At 31.3% G+C, this 19,503-nt stretch overlaps 2 protein-coding genes across 2 annotated transcripts; one reads left to right on the top strand and one right to left on the bottom strand.

The window, feature by feature from the left end:
* The first annotated feature begins 7,939 nt into the window (after window positions 1-7,939).
* Window positions 7,940-11,827, top strand: LOC9314763. Its single transcript, XM_021029741.1, has 11 exons — window positions 7,940-8,416; window positions 8,720-8,801; window positions 8,887-8,973; window positions 9,053-9,166; window positions 9,246-9,989; window positions 10,076-10,446; window positions 10,538-10,637; window positions 10,728-10,787; window positions 10,883-10,969; window positions 11,049-11,174; window positions 11,252-11,827. The coding sequence occupies exons 1-11, from the start codon at window positions 8,364-8,366 to the stop codon at window positions 11,555-11,557; spliced, it is 2,130 nt and encodes a 709-aa protein (XP_020885400.1). The 5' UTR covers window positions 7,940-8,363; the 3' UTR covers window positions 11,558-11,827.
* A 2,989-nt stretch (window positions 11,828-14,816) lies between these two features.
* Window positions 14,817-15,939, bottom strand: LOC9314762. The gene has a single exon (XM_002878649.2). The coding sequence runs from the start codon at window positions 15,520-15,522 to the stop codon at window positions 15,031-15,033; it is 492 nt and encodes a 163-aa protein (XP_002878695.1). The 5' UTR covers window positions 15,523-15,939; the 3' UTR covers window positions 14,817-15,030.
* Between the last annotated feature and the right edge of the window lie 3,564 nt (window positions 15,940-19,503).

The raw sequence follows: 19,503 nt of genomic DNA, 5'->3' as shown, positions 1-19,503 counted from the left end.
CGTCGTTTTGTCGCTGCAGTAAACAATATCGTTTTGACATAACAGAGAAGGCAAACGGAAGTGTAACACCGTAATTATTTTCTGTTAGCCTACTTAACGCTATGTCTAAAATGGCTAGTCAGCCAAACTTTGTTAATTAATTTTAAAGTCAACAAAAACTTTACGATTTATATGTCTTTTTCGTAGTTCATGATTAAATCATCCCAAATTCGAAAGTTCATGATTTTTTTGACATTTTTCCCATAGAAAATTGCGGAAAAAACAAGATTAATATCCCAATTTCTTTTTTTTTTTCTTGTCTATTTACGAGAGCACTGGCAAACATTTGTTTTAGCATTTTATGTTTTTCGTTTCATTGAGGTATGAGTTTTATTCCTTTAGTAAAATATAATACTCCATTATATAAAATTATCGTTTCTTTTTATATCGGGCAGAAACCAATCATTGAAAATTGATATGTTATATGTATATATATATTTGACGACAATGAAGACGTTGACTCTAAATTGTTGACTTGTAATCATTTTGACTTCAGAATGTATGTATTTTTTAATAAACAGAAAATATAACTATAAATCTCTTAAATATATATATATATATACTATATAAAAAGTGGAACTAAATTTTATTTACGCCCCGATCATTTCTAGAAGAATCGTCTGAAACACAAAAGAATCTGACTAATGTAAGTAGAAAAGAAAAAATTAGAGGAAGCAGGAAGAATTTTGTGCTTCTAATATTACGTAAAAGAAGTTTTCTGCTGAAAACAAAAAAAAATTCTTTGAGAATAAAAAATTAAAATAATGGGTCCAGAGATTATTAGAGGGGAAATATTTCTTCTCTCCTTCTACTAGGCAGACCCTTAAGTAATTACTCATCTTAATAAAATAGTTAATTTACTTCTCCAATATATATAAATCGTTTCATAAACATATAGGTACAAAACATTAGTAAAGCAACATGAATGTATGCATGAAATAGCAAAATTTAATAATTGGAAACTTCATTATTGCATTATGGGTCACGCTAGAAATGAATACATATATTAAATTCCTAGAAAAATGTATTTCCAAAATCTAATCACATTGTTTGTCCAATTTTTTTTTTTTAATCACATTGTGGATATAACGAAACGGTGGAAGCGCGTGTGTTACATAACATGTGATCAAAAAGTGAATTTAAAGTAGAGATACCTTTTTCTTTATATTTTTGCTAGTTATGATTGGCATTGACTCTCTTGTCCAAATGCCTTTGTAAACTTCAGCTTTTTCCTGTCTTATTTGTATGATTCCATTTTCAACCTCCTTTTTATTTTTTAATCCTAAACTGCCCCAACTTTTTTTGTTTTCTAGAGTACTATTTTTTAACCCCCAAAATTTCCAAGACTCCAACTATATTAATTTTTAAAAAAATATATATATTAAACCTTACCAAAAAAAAAACAAAAAAATATTAAAGAAATGTTTAGTTCTTTTGAAGAAAGTCAAGAAACTGATCTTTTACGGCACGATGGAATTTAAAACCGGAATCCAATAATACTACTTCATGTGCATCATTAATTTCTTTGAGACATTTTGTAATAAATAAGTAACAACTTTGTAATAAATACTATTTCATAACTCAAATGCATCTTTAATAAGATTCATTAAAGCATGTTTGTCTCTCTCAGCTGGCAAATCTTGATCTAATCTCTTCACACTTTGCTCTCCACATGCCACCAAGTCTAAATTCACCAATGTCACATTTTCAAACTCCTTACAAAAATAAATCAATGTAAATATTATTTTATTTATTTAACTTTCCTGAACCCCAATTTTAATTAAAGGAACAGTCATTAGTGGTGACACTTGAATTTTTACCGTAATTTGTGTCCCCGACACCGTGCAAATAAGAAGTTGTAACACTGTTACCGAGCTCAACTTGCATAGATTATCACAAATTTTATTTAGTAATATTATACTAACAATCAAATTTAAATTGGGTCAATCTTACGATCATTTCTGAATTCACTAACGTCCAATTAGTTTTAAATATATAACGACAAGCTAGCTTTTTGGCCTTTTCCTCAATCTCAATGTGAGAAAGTTTTGGATCTTTCCACTAAAATTAGTGTTTGTTAAGTGAATCACTTGCTGTAATTTAAAACCTTATCGGAAGTGTATTTCTGTCCTAATTATTAAACCCAACGAAACCATTTGATCTCGAAATGCATTTAAAATCATTTGATACTCTATATATAAGCTAAATCAATAAACACAGTTATAAATATACAATTTTTTTTTTTTCTGTAACTTTTTTAACATGAAAATCAATTTCTTTATGGTAGAAGGAAAGAAAAAAAATTAATTTCTTTATGGTAGATGATCTACCGTGCTAATTGTAGTGGTTAATGGAATTCGACTTCAAATATGATTATTTAGTTTCAATCTTCAAAATCACTATATTTAAGAAACTCGATTTTTCAAATTCATATATATTACAAATAATATACCCAAAAAAATTGAGTTCAGTTACTTACATTTTAAACTTGAGTATGATTCAGTTATTGTAGTACTGCAGTAAACTAAATCAAAGTATTTGCGTTTGATTTCGGCTAAATGTTTTAAAACTAGGGGATTGTATCATTTTCAAGAGCAGGTGAAAAATAAGATTAAAAGAGTAGCAAGAGCTGTCTGTTTAATTATATTAACAATAACACAACACTAATAATATAGGGTTTCAATAATATAAAATTAAAAGCCTATTTTTAGAGATGTCACTTTTGGTTATTTGTTAAATAATTTTTTTCCCCTGGGATTCTTTGACCAACGATAGTCTTCTTGATACTAGTAGACAATTCTGGTATCCGACTATTTATGGTTAATTAATTAAATAATTTACATATAAAGTGGAATAAAAGAAGACGAAAAGAAAAGTAACTTAGCCACATTGTGAAGTTTTTCCTTTACAGCATCCTATGTATCTTTCCTTTATGTCTTGGAGAAAACAATTTTTGGAGGGAAAATTGTCCATTACTAAAAGAATTAATAAACATATATATATATATACTATTTAATTATTTTTTTGAATATAATGTAGTACATGGGAATCAAAGATGTTTACTTTTTCCTTCTTCTCTCTCTGGTGTGAGACGAAATATCAGCGACAGTCCAAACCGTCCTTTTCAAGCGCGTGGCCGGCGCATGGCGGCATAGATAGCGCCGGCGTCGGTCCCTCCTGTCCGTTTCTTTATGTTTTCGTCTCTAGCTTAGTTTCCTTAGTTTGTTTGGATCTATGGACGTTATTGGCGAGGTGAAAATATCTTTTGGGTTCTCAGATCTGAAAGGGCTTTTGGTCAAAGGTTCGATTCGTCGGAGCCGTTGGCCGTTTGTGGGGTTGGAGCGACCGTTCTCGGTCTTGTCTTGCGGTGTGGATCAGCAGCTTGCAGTTTGAGGGGTTGTGGTTTGTGTCGGAGTTTATGTCTCTCTCCTTTGTCGGTTCAGATTTGGGCTCCGACGAAGGCGTCTTGTGGTAGTGTTGGCCGCGGTTTTGGTTCGCTCATGGTCTGGCCATCTTCCCTTTCTTGGTGGTGGCAACGGTATCTGGTGGATTAGGGTTTGTGGTCTGGTTTGTGCCACTTTATGTCTTCGTTAGCCTTGTTCTCTTCAATTCTCTTTTGGGTCCTTGTCTTTGTGCCTTCATTGTTGGTTCGTTGGGTGCGGTTTTGGAATTGGCTCTATATTCAGTCTTTTGTGGTCTAGTATCTTTGTTCTCTTGCCTTCTCTATGCCATGCCGAGTTTGCTTGATTTTCGATCCGGTTTGCTCTCTTGCCGTCTCCAGTTTAGGTTTTTTTGCAGATTGTTGGGCTCGGTCCTTGTCTCTACGGTCTAGACCTGATCGAGGTCTTTTATTGCATAGGTATTTTTCTAGGCGTGGACATTTTGTGGTTATTTCGTTTGCTTCGAATTTGCCTTTTCCAGGAGTTGTGTTTGAGTTCTTGATGTCTTTCGACATTGTTCTCTACTTGCTGGTAAAGATGCTTTAGTTCTCTTAAATTTGTGAGGTAGTCTTCATTGTTAAAGGAAGAGCCGCTGTTCGATGTCGTGGATTTTCTCGTCTCCATTGGTTAGCCACTACTTCAAGCTTTTCTCTTTGTTGGTTTGATGGTAGGCAAGGTGTTTAGTACTAGATTCTGAGTTAGAGTGATATTTCATGTTCCTTGTGCCTCATTGCCTTCTTTGTTTTGGCTTTGTTGTTCAATTGTAGTGTTGTTGTCTGTTTCCCATCCTTTTGGGCGTAGTTTCCGAGGATATCTTGTCATCCGTCGGCTTAGTTTCCGGGATCATGTTTTCGATCGTCGGCTCCTTGTATTTCATCTTGTATTCCATCAATGAAAATCAAAATTCCAGTGAAAAAAAAAAAAAAAGTAGTACATGGGAATAGTTTTTCCAAAATTTTAATTTAGGGGCCGATTGGTAACGACTGTTACTATAGACTTTTACTGTAAAATTTTGGCTGTAGAGATTTCGGCTGTAAAGACTGTAACTGTTACTTTCAGTTTTGATAAAAGTCTGATTGGCTGTTGAGACTACGACTATTATTTTCAAAAATCGATTTGTGATAGAAATATTTATTTTAGCATAATTAGTAAATTTAAAATCACATTGACCAAAATTTTTTTTGATAATTATATCAAAAAATAAATATTCAAACACAAAAAGAAATTACAACACTAAAAAACTCATTTTTTTATCATTTCACAAATGTTTCTTGATATACTAATATGGGCTAATAATAGTAATCATTTATTTTTATTAATTGCACAGTTTTAATTAGTCAATAAATATATAATGTTTAATCGTTAAAAATAATCAATAATATGGAAAAAACACTTTTATAGAATTACTTATGTAGTTACGTTGAATTAAAGTAATGTTTTTGTATGTCTTCAAACATATTATTAATTAAATTTACGTATTTACAATTTGTTTTTATATTATCAAATAAATTTATGTATTTTATTAGTCTCTTTAAAATATTTATATTTAGCTAAATAATGTTATTGCTAACAAAAGATAGGTGTCATTTATTAAAGAAGTAAATTTTCTCTTCTTTTTTTTTGTACAGCAACCAAAAGTCCCGTTTTTGTGACTTTATAAAAAAAAAGGAAAAAAAAAAAGAAAATAGGAAGTTGAGGGCAGTTGCACTGTGAGGACTTTAAGAATAAGAAAAAGTCACTAGAGTCTGACTGGTGAAATGCAAAACTGTAAGGGCTATATGTGAAAGTACAGTCGGCACAGTCTCTTGCCAATCAACCCCCTAGTTTCGTTGTTAAATAGATATTGAGTCGAAAACAATTATAATAAAAACAGTTTTGCATCATGCTTGAAACTCTTAATGTTTTTAAGTATATTTATTTATTTCAACACTATATGGTTATATTAAACAATTTAATTGAATTTTACCCCAAAAAACTTGGTTAACAAAAATAATTCTTAAATGTTGTCAAATATTTAGTTCGTTGATAACTCGTAAAATAACAACATAATTTTAGACTATGAATGTGGCATGAAAAAAGTACAATGCTAAGCGACTCAATCACACAATTTTCACTTTGTGACCAATTGCGAATTTTGTTTTATTTGTGGTGCGATGGAATGATATAGTGTTGTTTAAATGAAATGCAAATATATTTTTTCCTGTTTTATCGAAGGTTAATTTATCTTGTTCTTTAACGCTCATTTTTTAATTAAATTAATTAATTTTAACAATAAATTAAAATAAATCTTTTGATCAACTACACGTTAGAAACATATTTATAAATCTTTTGATTATCCTAATTGTTAGAAATTAAAAGAATTAACAAAATTTACTTGGTTAAGACTGATTCTGTTTGATACGTTTACTTTGTATAGTCACATTCTGTTCTACTTGATCTACTGAATTAACATTACCCAATTTGATGTCACCATTATATTCAATCTTATAGTACAATAATTTTTGTTAAAGACCTTATAGTACAATAGTTGACGACAATAAAGTATCTAATGGTTACAAAATAGTGAGAAAATATTGTCAAACTAAGTGGATCGGCTATGCATTTGTCAATTGTTTTTGTATATACAAAGTTAATTAAATTGAGACCAGGGAACATTAAAACGTCAAATCATTTAGACAAAAGTATAATTGTAGTTGTTTGGATAGTAGTTTTATTTGATGTACTGATAAGTTGTTTTAATTAGTAACTGATCTCATCTTAATTAGTTGGCCTAATGCACCAACAACTCGAGTGAGCTGCAAACATATATAATTCTTATTTCATTATGTTTTAAGCAATCCAAATAATTTATTTTCGTTATTTATTGCCTGTTTTTCTAAATTTGACTCACTTAGTCACTTATATAGTTGGTACCAAACTCATATTCATTTACTACTTGCATTACAGTCTTATAAACTATTTAGTGGCTACGTAAAAAACGAAAATATAATTAATTATCATTTGTAAAAACGATTTACATAATCTATTTAGAAGTTGAAATATAATTAGCAAGTTCTGATATATAAAAAAACATATGTATTTTGAAATGACTATAGTTACATGATACTCTAGATCGACCATTTAGGTGTAAAGACAGTAAAACTTTGATTTTTTTTTTAATAAAATATAAGATTAATATAATATAATATAAAATAAAATAAACCTAAGTAGAATATGAATGTGTAGAAGTAATCAAACAATAGGAATAAGTACAGAAGTTAAGAGAATGTAACAAGAAAAGAAACAAAAACAAAACGTAGGATCCTAATAATCCTATGAGTGTAGAAGAAACAGAACGAGACAATGTGCAATGCGATGGTTCAACAACTCCCACTTACATTCCAACAAGCCCATACAATACAATAGTTTTTTTTCACTTTTTGAGTAACTTTTCTTTGATAGGTCATCAGCAATATATATTATAATTTGATATTTGGAAGTCGTTCAAATGTTGACAAAATAGTAGAAATATATAATATACAGTTTTGTCTCCTTTTGTTTTCGTTTTTCTCGTTTCACCACAAAAATAGTAACGGAAGATTGTTTTAAACTCTGGCTTGTCGTTGTACATATCATTTTTGACTTTTTACTTTTCAGTCTTTTCTATATATCAATTATCAAAGACTCTTTGTTTCTTGGAGATTGATACTTTTTTGTAACGGACGGTCTTTTTTACTTGACATGCAAAGTCTCTACGGGTAGTCAAAGCTGTGTCAAATTCTGTGTTACATACGAGATCATAAGTGATCTTAAGCTGTAAAGTTTACTAAGTGAGTTTCATATAAAGAAATATTTGGGTTTGATGATGTGTAATAAGTCGTATTGAAAAGTGTGTAATTCGAAAGATTCTTACATTCCAGTTATATCTATGTAGTTCACCAATCTATACCACAAACCCTGTGGAAATAGAACTAATGCAGTATTTTTGTTTCATTTTATAAAATGTTTTGACATTTATTTTCTATCGTAGAAGTAAACTTATATATATGATATTTCATAGCTTCTAAACTTACCCATATAATTTTATATTCTTATTAGTAGCATCATTTATAAGATAGTCATTTATAAGATAGATAATTAGATATAAATACATTAATTCTCTAAAATATTACATTTTTAAGTTTTTGTTCCAAAAATATCATCATAAGTTTTTTTATTCCAATAATACCACAAATTCAATATTAAAACGAAAAAATATCTTTTAAATAGTGAAAATATAAACCATAAATTGAAATATGGAGCTCAAATATAATTTTAAATTTTATTTGTAATTTATTTTGGTTGAACAAATAATTTTACGTATATCGATAACCCACGTAAAATGTTATGCTTTTAATGCAAAAGAGAAAGTCCCTAAAAATTAAAAAAAAAAAAACAAAAAGCTTAAAGATTGCTAAAGGCTAAGAGAGGTGATGATGTGAGATTCTTCTCTCTAGGGTCAAAAAGTAAAACCCACACTCTTTTTGCTCTTCTGCTGTATTTCTCTGTGTACTGGCGCGTGAGACAGAACATCAAATCTTTGCTACATGTCTTTGGTCGTATCCGTATATATGTTCTTCTTCTTCTTATTATAGCAGAAAGAAAAAAAAAATAATCGCTTTCATAAACTCAAGATTTGTTTTTTCAATGGTGGAAGAAGACAAGTCATGTTTTTTTTTTAGTTTTCTTGGAGTTTAGTTTCTTCTTATGATTCATTCATAAATCTGAGGAAATTTCTCAAATCTGTTTCTTTCTCTTTCTCTGAAGTCAAAACCCAACTAAGAGATTCCTCTTCTTCTTCTTCTGGTTCTCTGTTTGAGATCAGTTACAATTTGAGCTTTGTTTCTAAGTTCTAAGTTCTTAGAGATGGGATTTGAAGACAAGAAAATGCAGAGACAGAGACATAAGCGTTCAAAGAGGTTTGTCAATTTTGAGACTTTCTTCTTCTTTAGCTCTGTTTTAGCTTCAATGTTACTTGTTTCTGGGTAAAATGAGAGATTTCTCAAATTCGACAACTTGGGTGGTTAATATTTACCCAGATGCAATGCTAGATGAGTTAAAGTTTGAATCTTTGTTGAAGAATTTAGGTTTTAGGAGTTAAAGATTGAAGCTTTATGTACTTGTTATAGAAATGTGGTTTTGTTGAACAGAATCTTTGTTTCTCTCTTGTGGGTTTCAACTGTTTTTGATTGATTCTTTGAATCTTGATTCACTTGTTTTAGTTGTACTGTGTTTGAAAAGAAAAAGCTTGAAGATGAGAATAGCATTGATTCTTCTCTGGATGCTTCTCAACGCCTCAAGCTCGTGAGTGTCCTTTTGATTTATGACTTTTTAAAAGCTTATTTAGAACAACTGATTCTTAGTTTCTCTTAACTTGTTTTTATGTCAGGACTTACCTCGTTGTTGCGATAAATCTGTTGAAACAAAGAAGGATCTGTCCCCTGATGTAAAATTCAAGAGCTCTCTGAAGCAAGAGGTTTGTATATTGTAGTCCAAGATTATTTGTTTTCATTCACATTGTAATTGATTTCTTTATGATCTTTGGTTATATTTAGATTCAAGAGCTTGAGAAAAGATTACAGAACCAGTTCGATGTCCGTGGTGCGTTAGAGAAGGCATTAGGCTATAAAACGCCTTCTCGAGACATCAAAGCCGACTATACTCCAAAGGTAAATAATCGGTTTCTTATAGGCGACACAATGTTGATGTTGTTGCAGCTCATGAATGAGTTTTTATATTTTCTTGCAGCCTCCAACAGAATTGATCAAGGAAATCGCGGTGTTAGAGTTGGAAGTTTCACATTTGGAACAGTACCTTCTATCTTTGTATCGTAAAGCATTTGATCAACAAACATCTTCTGTATCGCCACCAACATCGAAACAACAGAGCTCGAGTTCACCTAAATCTACTCTCAGAGGAAAACGTCTAGACTTTTCAAAAACACCTGAAACTCGGTGTTTCTCATTTGACAACAGACTGAAGAGTCCACGTTTGGTGGAGAAGGAGCTAGAGTCTCCTAACCTTAGATGCAGACAAGAAAGCTTAGCCACGCAACCTCGATGTTTCTCATTTGACAATAGACTGAAGGAACCTGGTTCTGCTGGTCGACAATTCAATCAAGAAGACGCAAGAATCGATTCTCAGTGTTTCTCCTTTGACAATAGAGTGAAAGAACCCGTTTCTGCTGCTCGACAATTCAATCAAGAAAGCTCATTATTTGATTCTCAGAGTTTCTCCGTTGACAATAGACTGAAGGAACCCGGTTCTGCTGCTGCTCGGCGATTCATTCAAGAAAACTCAACAATTGACTCTAGGTGTTTCTCTTTTGACAATAGACTGAAAGATCAATGTTTTATGGAGAAGGAGGACATCGATTCTTGTGTTCGTCGTTGCCAGTCCTCTCTTAATCAACGTTCCACCTTCAATAACCGAATATTTACACCAGAAGACTCGGTATTCACGTGCCACTCCCAACCATTGTCTATACAGAAAGTAAGTCTCAATGCAATGGTTCTATTTTCTTGTATTTACATTAAACTTTATAAAGTCTGTATCTTTACTCACTTTTGATGCAACAGTACATACAAAATGGATCAAATGCTGCAAGCCTTGCAGAACACATGGGAACTCGAATATCCGATCACATATTTATGACTCCTAACAAGTTATCAGAGGAGATGATAAAATGTGTATCGGCTATATACTCCAAGCTAGCTGATCCACCATCGATAAACCACGGTTTCTCATCCCCAAGTTCATCTCCATCATCAACAAGCGAGTTTTCGCCTCAAGAACAGTATGATATGTGGAGTCCAAGCTTCAGAAAAAACTCGTCTTTCGATGACCAATTTGAATTCAGTGGACCTTACAGCTCAATGATTGAAGTGTCACACATTCATCGAAACCATAGGAAAGGACGCGACCTTGACCTGATGAATCGAAACTTCAGGTCAGCCTTTAAATAGCAGCTATCCAAAGTTTCCATTGTTCTTTCATTCAATCCGTATACTGATTGTAGTCATTGGTTTATATTTATACAGCTTGCTTATTAAGCAACTGGAAAGTGTTGATCCAAGAAAGCTGACTCATCAAGAGAAACTGGCGTTCTGGATTAACGTACATAACGCGCTTGTGATGCATGTACGCAGTTTTCTCTCTGTTTCTTTGATCTAACATTTGTCTTCTTGTTACGACAATATCTTAACTTATACTTGGTTTTCACCATTGCAGACATTTCTGGCAAGTGGGATTCCACAGAGCAATGGGAAGCGGTTTTTACTACTCTCCAAGGTAATAAAATCAACACTTTTCTTGGTTTGCTTCAAAAAGACAAGCGGTTTTGAATGAATACTAAAAGTTTTTAGTCTCTGCTTAACATTTTCCAGCCAGCTTACAAGATAGGAGGTCGCATGGTAAGCGTAGAAGCGATAGAAAATTATATTCTTCGCATCAAGATGCCTCGTCCTGGCCAGGTAGGGCTGACTTCTCATGTATCTCAAAAATACAAATTGTCTATGTGACTGTCTAAAGCTTTCTCTTTTTTATTTGTAGTGGCTGAAGTTATTACTCATTCCGAAAAAGTTAAGAACCGGAGACGTAAATCAAGAATATTCCCTCGAACATTCGGAGCCTCTCTTATACTTTGCCCTATGTTCAGGCAACCATTCTGACCCTGCGGTAAGTAGGGAAAGCTTACACTTTTGTTACCTTCTTTGAAGATTAAGAGATCTTGAATTTGTTTTCTTTGGCTGTAGATTCATGTTTATACGCCCAAGGGAATATACCAAGAGCTAGAAACCGCAAAGGAAGAGTACATTCGCGCAACGTTTGGGGTTAAAAAGGACCAGAAACTAGTCTTACCAAAGATCATTGAGTCTTTTAGCAAAGACTCAGGTTTGAGTCAAGCAGCATTGATGGAGATGATTCAAGAATGTCTCCCGGAGACAATGAAGAAAACCATAAAGAAACTTAACTCGGGGAGATCCCGAAAGAGCATTGTTGAATGGACGCCTCATAGTTTCGTGTTTCGGTATTTGATAGCCAGAGAACTTGTTAGATGAGAGATTTATATGGTCCTTTTGGTAAGGTTTTTTTTATTTGCAGGACTCTGTTTCTTGTAATGTTATTGGTGAAGTAAGTATATAGGAGAATGTATTGGGAGTGTAGAGACTAGAGAGTAGAAATAGAAATAGAAGAGAAACTGCATGCCGTTTTTCGGTTACCAATCCGGGATGATGTTTTGGCTTGTGTTATCTTTGCTTTAGAAGAATAAGTTGTACTGTACATAAAAAATCAATTCCCTTATTTTTTAAATTTATTTGTTATAGTAACTGATAATGTCTTATTTTTCAGCAAGTTTAGTGTAGTCGTTAAGCTATCGATTCATCTCCAATGATTACATACTCGTTAGTAGTATCTCATCAATATTATAATATATTTTTAATATTTAATTATAAATAATAAATAAAATTGAACCAATTATATTGAAATAAGTGGCATATAGGTTCTAAAGAGGATACTCATTCTTTCTCATTTTTGATTACTTTTATTATTTTAATCTTAAGAAACTCGCTAAGACTTCTCCGTTAAAGATCTTCTTAGACCATTTGTAACCAAATTAGAACCAAATTTTCGATTCATCTAGTAAACCCAATTAATAAGCTTATCGGTTTGTGGATTACCATTATGAATCATAAGTTGAAAGTAATAAATGATCTTACCTAACGGTTTATTTCTCTTACTCTTAAATTGTTTTAAGTTAAAAGATCATATACTTTTGTTTATCAATAATTCGCCACATATGTTTTATCGAATTTAAATTCATATGATAATCACAACGACAAAATTAATGTAAACTACTAAATTCCAAGTTTAATCACCCAACAATTAGATAGTAAAAATATCAATCCATGGTTTCAATAATAATATCTAAAAACCAAAAACTTTGAACCGAATCGAACTAATATCTTTTAGTCACGCCCCATATGAATCTAATGTACATTGGAAAACAATTAACCATTCTTATCATACCAAAGTCTAAAGAAAATCGATGAGTGGTTTTGAAAGATCAAAGACATAAACAAACTCAAAAGCTTTTTATTTGTGGGATATATTATATACACACTTTCAATAAAATTTGTTGGATAGCTTTATAACGTAACCTTTTTTTTTTCTTTTGTCAAACTTCTCTTTGTCTTTTTTTCTTTTCTTTCTTTTCATGTTGTTTGGAATTTACTTTCTTGTTCATATATATAAGTACACTTTAAAGTGCTCATATATATAAAAAGAGTGTTTACTCTTTAAGTTTCGCATATTTATGTCTGGTTTTAGCCTTTTTTATTCCATCATATACAAAAAAGAAGAAGAAGAAGTGGGCTTTTAAAAGTAGGCCATGATGGTTTGGCACCGCACAAAGGCTCTACTTTGTAAGCAGCCAAACAGTTTCATTTCTTCTAATGATATTAACAGTTTAGCAAAAAAAAAAAATTAAAGTCATGTCCAAACTTATTACTCCCATTCTCTTGTTTCCCATTCATTATTTGCTTTCCACCATTTGCTAGTGTAGTTGCATGCATACACACATAGGTGGACCAAAATAAAAGGTAACAAAAAAAACAAACAAAAAAACTGAACCCAACCGAATCAAATTATTTAGATTTTAATATCTTTCCAAATTTTTTTTTGTATATAACGACAACGAAACCACCAACCGAACCGAACCAAACCATATTTAGATTAATATCGTTCCGAATCTTGTGTATAAACCGATTATTATAACTAATTCGGAAGCAAAATAACCAAACCGCATTGAAACAATTTTAGTGTCATAGAAAGCTAAAATCAAACAAGATCCAAACTGTAAACCAATCCGAACGAAATCAAAACTACATCAACCGACTATAATCAAACCCAATTATAAATTGGTTTTCATTGGTTCAGTTTCTGTAGAACCAATCAAACCGAGATATAAACGAACTCAAAACCAAACCGGATCACCCATAAATATATACATACATGCATACGCCATAGAGATCTCACATCGAATCAGAAATCAAGTACGTGATGTGGTTCGATCAAATAGTTTATCAATCAATAGCTGTAAGCCTGTAATCCCAAGAAATTGACTTCGTCATAATGCATGGGACCAAATCGGGTGATGCGTCTCAAACCTAACCCCTAGCGTGTGTAGGGTCTCTTAAAGTCAAATTACTTGAGTCTATGTGATGTTTCATTGCAGTTAGTCATATTTGGTTGATTCATATTGTGTCACTATTTATCCATTACCAATCAAAATCCAATAAATGTTGCATAGATCTAATTTTTTATATTAACTTCTTATTCTTGCCTAAATTGTATATCTAAAGGTGTCATTGATAAGTTTTGGAGTAAAATGAAAGAAATGAAAAATCAGCGGAAACATGTTTATTTTACAAAAACTTGAAAAAAAACCTGTACTCTTTTTTCTTCTTCTTTTCAATTAAAGTGAGGTGAATAATCTTTTTTCTATTTTAAATCTGATTGACTAAAATAATAAAGAAAACCAAAACATTATTTCAGCTGAATTTTTACTCTAACATACATTAACAGTTATACTCTTCACAAATTTTCAACTACGGACTAAAATTATTGACCATGTGAAATGACAATTCTCAATTGTTTACTGTAAATGTTTAACAAAAAAAAAACGAACACTCTTTACAAGTCACATAATTAATATGGCGTTTACTCCATAATTTATTATGGTATAAGAAAATTGTTGTTATTTTTTGTTTGGCCAATCAAAATACTAGTTAATTATAAGTTATAACTTATAAGAATGAGACACATGGTCCTTTCTTATCCATAAAGTATAGTGTGATTGGATTAAACCATGTCCATATTAATCATAATAATAGGGATAAATCAATTAAATTTGGGGTTTAAATGATGGAAACTGACATCAAAACAACTAATACTACTAAACAAGCATATCAGACAGAATAAATAAGGTCAAAAATAAATAGAGTAAACTCTTTATGTGGTGTAGAACAAATAAAATAAATATTGAATGAAAACTATATGGGAAATGCGATACAAATATAAAATTATTGAATTTCAAAATATGAATAGATTTTTTTTGTACAACTATATTTATACATTAAAATCAATCCACATGATTAAAAAATAACAAGTATAAGTAGCTTTCTAATAAAAAATACACTAACACTTTTTGGATGGTTGGAATGCGGTTTTAAATGCAGCTAATAATAATTTGGCATCAAATTAGAACCATATTGTATTTAGATCACCGCATTTAAACTATATCTTTTAGATGAATGGTAACAAAATTGAATTTTAATCCATAATATGAGATTTTTTTGGTAAACCAAGTACAATCACTTTTCCCACGTTACAAAATGCAATTTGCATTAGGCACAAAAATATGTAATGGTCCTCCAATAATAACTACATATTTACAAACTTAACCCTACAATAATAACTACATATTTACAAACTTAACCCTACAATAATAACTAAATCACCAAACTACCCTTCACTCTTCAATCATACTCAACTTCGCCGCATACTTCCTCCTCCCGCTACCACCAACACCGCGTCTTTTCCCATTCCTCGTCTCTCCATTAGATCCCACCGCCGATACTCTCCGAGCAGAAAAGATCACCGGAGCTACACATTTCCGGCGACACCGACATTTATCTCGGCCACAAGAACCACCACTTCTCATTAGAGCAGAGCTAGCTTTAACAGCCAATGCAGCCATTTCCTCGGCTTTAAGAGACTGATGAAGCGAGCTTAGAGGAAGAGCAAAGTAAAGCTGACCAAGCTGAAACTCCTCGTCGGCGCTAATGGCGGATACAACGTTGTCAAAGTCCATATCATCGGAGTTACAAATGAAACACATCGGATTCTTCTGTAACACGTAACCAACTTTGACCGGACTCGTGAACTCCATCATCCTTCCGTCGTGTAAGATCAGCTTCGCCGTCGCGACTTGTGTCGAGTCGTACGAGCTACATATACCCATTGGTTTTGGTTTGACTCAATGAGTCAACTCGGTTTCCGGCGAAACGGGAATAGTAGAAAGGAGATGAGAAGTGTAAGGTGTTTTTGTGTGTATTTATATATATAGAAAGGTGTGCCACGTAGGATTTGATTTGTCTTTTTATGATTGTGTGTTTTCAATATTTATTTTGAAGTTTGAACGACCAGTGGGGGCAATGACAGGCTGTGTAAGTAAGTTGGGAGGATGACAGCTTTGTGTTGTGATTTCTTTGCCATCGATTTTGGTGTATAATTACGAGTTTAGGGACTGTGTTTTAGGAATTGAATTGGTTTGTTCTATTTGACTAATGACGTCTCTTTATTGGGTTAATAGACAGTTTATTAAGGATATAGATAAATGGACCAGTTGATATAAGAATGTAAGTATGTATGTCGCATTCGATAAAAAGTTGAAAAAATATTGTATAGTAAGATGTAAGATATTTAGGCGGAAGCGTTAAACTAGAAAATGTATCTTGATCCGCTTTAATGATAATTGGTTGGAAACAGTCGAAAGTCGGATTAGAGATTGCAAAAAGATCGTATAAATGTTTAAATGTTTTCTTTGATAATTATATATGTTTAAATGTTATTCTGGTTCAATGTTGCATGGAAACGAAAACGGATGCGCGGAAGCGAAACGTTTCAAAAACGGCAAACGATTTTTTTCTAAAATTAGGGATTGGAAACGTTTTGGAAACGCATGCATATATATATATATATATATAACATTAACATAAAACTATATTAAAAATAGTTAAATAATACAAGTCTTAAACATAAGATATTAAATAGGTTAATTAAAATTCTAAAAGATAACTTAAAAGATTCAAGTTCAAATATTTAATTTAGACCAACATTTTCATTCTCATTTTCATTAGTTTCATCATAGATCATATAGAGGTGCCTCCATCTGGTTTATCGAGAGAAAGATCTTAACACTCAGAGTCTTCCAAAATTAGTTATATGTATTATAAATATTAATATTTCTAATTATTATTTATTAAGTTTCCAAAGTCAATAAAAAGGATTTGTTGCGATTTCATTTTGGAGACGTGAGTTTTCATCGTGTTTCTAAACATAGATTTTTAGGAAACGCGTTTCCGTGACTTTTTTTATGTTTCTAAAGAGTTTCCGTTTTCGAAACGGAAAACGGACCTCGGAGAGAGTTTCCATGCAATATAGTTCTGGTTTAAATTTTCAGATCGTATATATGTTTAAATGTTTTTCCGGTTGATTTTTTGAAGCCTTTTTTGTTTCTAGATTTTCTGTTCTCTATCTAGATTTTTTTCAGTTTTTAAAGTGTTTTTTTTTTTTTTGAGCAAAACAGTTTTTAAAGTGTTTAAACCCTAAAGTTTTCTCTCTTATGGTTTTTAATAGAGAGGCGCAAATTGACTATAAACAAATAAATTTTATCAACGAAAGGTATGGTTTGACCAAAAAAAAAAAAAAATCAACGTAAGGTATGGTAGTTGGAAGTGTTAGATAAGGTTTGTTGAAAATATTGAATAGTAATTGTATATTTTGTTATATTACCGTTCAACTTTTGTTCGAGTATATTTGTTATTTTTGTAATTCTATTCTATTTACATCAACCACATATGTTATGTTCGTGATGCATTTAATTTTTAGCCAAAGCGTTGTCTGATGGTGATCGATGTGGGGATGTGTATAAGTTGCATGATCTGAAATTTATTATCTGATAATAACGTATAATAATAATTTTTAAATCATAAAAAAGAAGGACCATGCATTTCATATATGGTTCTCATTTATTAGTATTACTTTCATTTTCGTACATGAAGAGATGATTAGCTTTGACATACACTAAGCCCTATGATTTTGATGGCCAAGAAGCTACGAGATTTAACCATTGAATGTTATTTAATTTCATTGTCGAGCATGTAGGGATGACACAAGACTTGGCAAATTATTCGTTAGATTAGTTTCGATATACTTTTCTTTTTTTCTTAATAACTCTTATCCATCCAATCTTATATATGATTATGGTTTTTGTGGATAGTCTTACTGGTATTTTTTATATTTTACTTTAATATTGGTTAGTTCTTTAAAAAGTAGAGGAATATCTTTAAAAATTTATTTTTACAAATAATAGAATATAAGTGTGATAGCAAAATTAATTGAATACCGACAAATTTCTACGTTAATATTTATCAAAAGACATATATTTAATTTTCTAAAAACAGAAAATTTCATGTCCAAATAAGTCGTTGTTCGTATGGGTTTAGGTCGATCGTGTGAGAAAGTAACATTTTTAACAATAATCCCTATAACTTAACAAGGCGTTAGAAAAAAAGAAAATCTTTAAGAAAATAAGTTGAAAATAAAGTAAAACTAGAATTGGTGGCCTTCACGGGACGGTGGCAAAACAATCTGAGTGATTGGGATATATGACATGGCTAAATCTGCCACGTTATAATAATATGAACGCAATGACGTTTTACGTTAATAAGCGTGTCCTACCTGAAATCGACTAGTTGTTGTAGAAAAGAGGTAATAAGAAGCTTGTCAAGTCCCTTATTACCGGTGACATTTCTTTTCATGATTTTTATTACCATATAGTTTTAAGGGATAATGTTTTCCGCTTTATATGTACTTACTCCCTCCGTTTCAGTTTAGTTGTCGTTTTAAGATTTAAATTTTGTTTCATAATAGTTGTCGTTTTAGATTTTCAATGCAAATGTTTGGTGAAAATTCTAGTTTTATACATACTGTTTTAATGTTTTGGCCAATGAAATTTTTTATAAAATATATTAATAAAGGGTAAAACAAAAAATTTAATGTTTTTCTTAATTGTGTGAAAAAATCTTAAACGACAACTAAAACGAAACGGAGGGAATATAATTTATGTATGAAGTGTAGTTATTAAGAATTGATGGCTGTTTAGCTGTTAAGGAGTTTAAATGATGATGATGATATGATGGGTCAATGGTTTTAATTGTCAACTAAGCACATTGATGCCAACCACAAGTGACTTGTGTTCCCTATTAAACTTCTATTTATTGTATTTTTAAACACTTCATGAATACTACTCCAAAAATTCAACCCACATTAAGACATGTTTGGTCATTACTTAAGGAAAGGTGGATTACAAATTTTAGATTTAAAAATATATACATGATTTTAAGTTTTCTGAGTTTTCTCGTGCAATGGAAGCAGAAACAGATAGGCATGTTGTTGATTTGGAAGTTAAATATTTTAGTTGTAGCTTTGGAATGTCTAATTAATATTCCACTTGTACGTTGTGTTTTTTTTTTTGTTTTTCTTAGAGAATCATTTGGTCTCTTTTATAAATACACTTGTGTCGTGCATACGTGTGCGTAGTTTAGTAATTTATTTGTGAATTGGTTTTAGTTAGGCGTAGTTTTTTTTGTTTGCATTGAGTTAAAAAAAAAACATTTGTTTGCAAATTTTCAGTAACTTATCTTTTAACTTGTAAAGTTTTGCTTTAACAAAAAAAACTTGTAAAGTTTTGCATGAAAGCTTTAACCAATAAAAAAAATGTTTTGCATGAAATGGAAGAAAAAGAACATCACATGCACTACGCTTTTGTAAGATGCTTCATGGACTATATACATTGATCTCTCACCCCCAAAAGTTAAAAATAACTTTTCTGATAAAGTTATTATTTTTGTAATTTAAAAATCTTAAGACGTTGGCTCTAAAAAACATTTTAACGTAAATACTAACACATTTGAGTATTAAAATATTGTTTTAAAAATAAAATTCCAAGGCGATGTCTCATATTTTATTAAAAAAAATTCAGTTTGAGTATGTTTGGTATATATGAAAATGCAAAACACAAACCAAGCGATAAAGTAGATGCTTTGCTTTTTTTTTCCCTTTTTTTTTTGTCTGTTGAAGATTAACGTTGTTACTTTTTTTTCTTTTCCTTCTAAATTTTTCCATTTCTAGATTTTTTTTTTTACTCAGATATTTTATT

The sequence above is a fragment of the Arabidopsis lyrata genome, assembly GCF_000004255.2.
Source record: "Arabidopsis lyrata subsp. lyrata unplaced genomic scaffold ARALYscaffold_4, whole genome shotgun sequence".
In the NCBI taxonomy this organism is placed as follows: Eukaryota; Viridiplantae; Streptophyta; class Magnoliopsida; order Brassicales; family Brassicaceae; genus Arabidopsis; species Arabidopsis lyrata.
The sequence above is the reverse complement of the archived record's forward strand: the minus strand, read 5'-3'. Positions and strand labels throughout refer to the sequence as shown.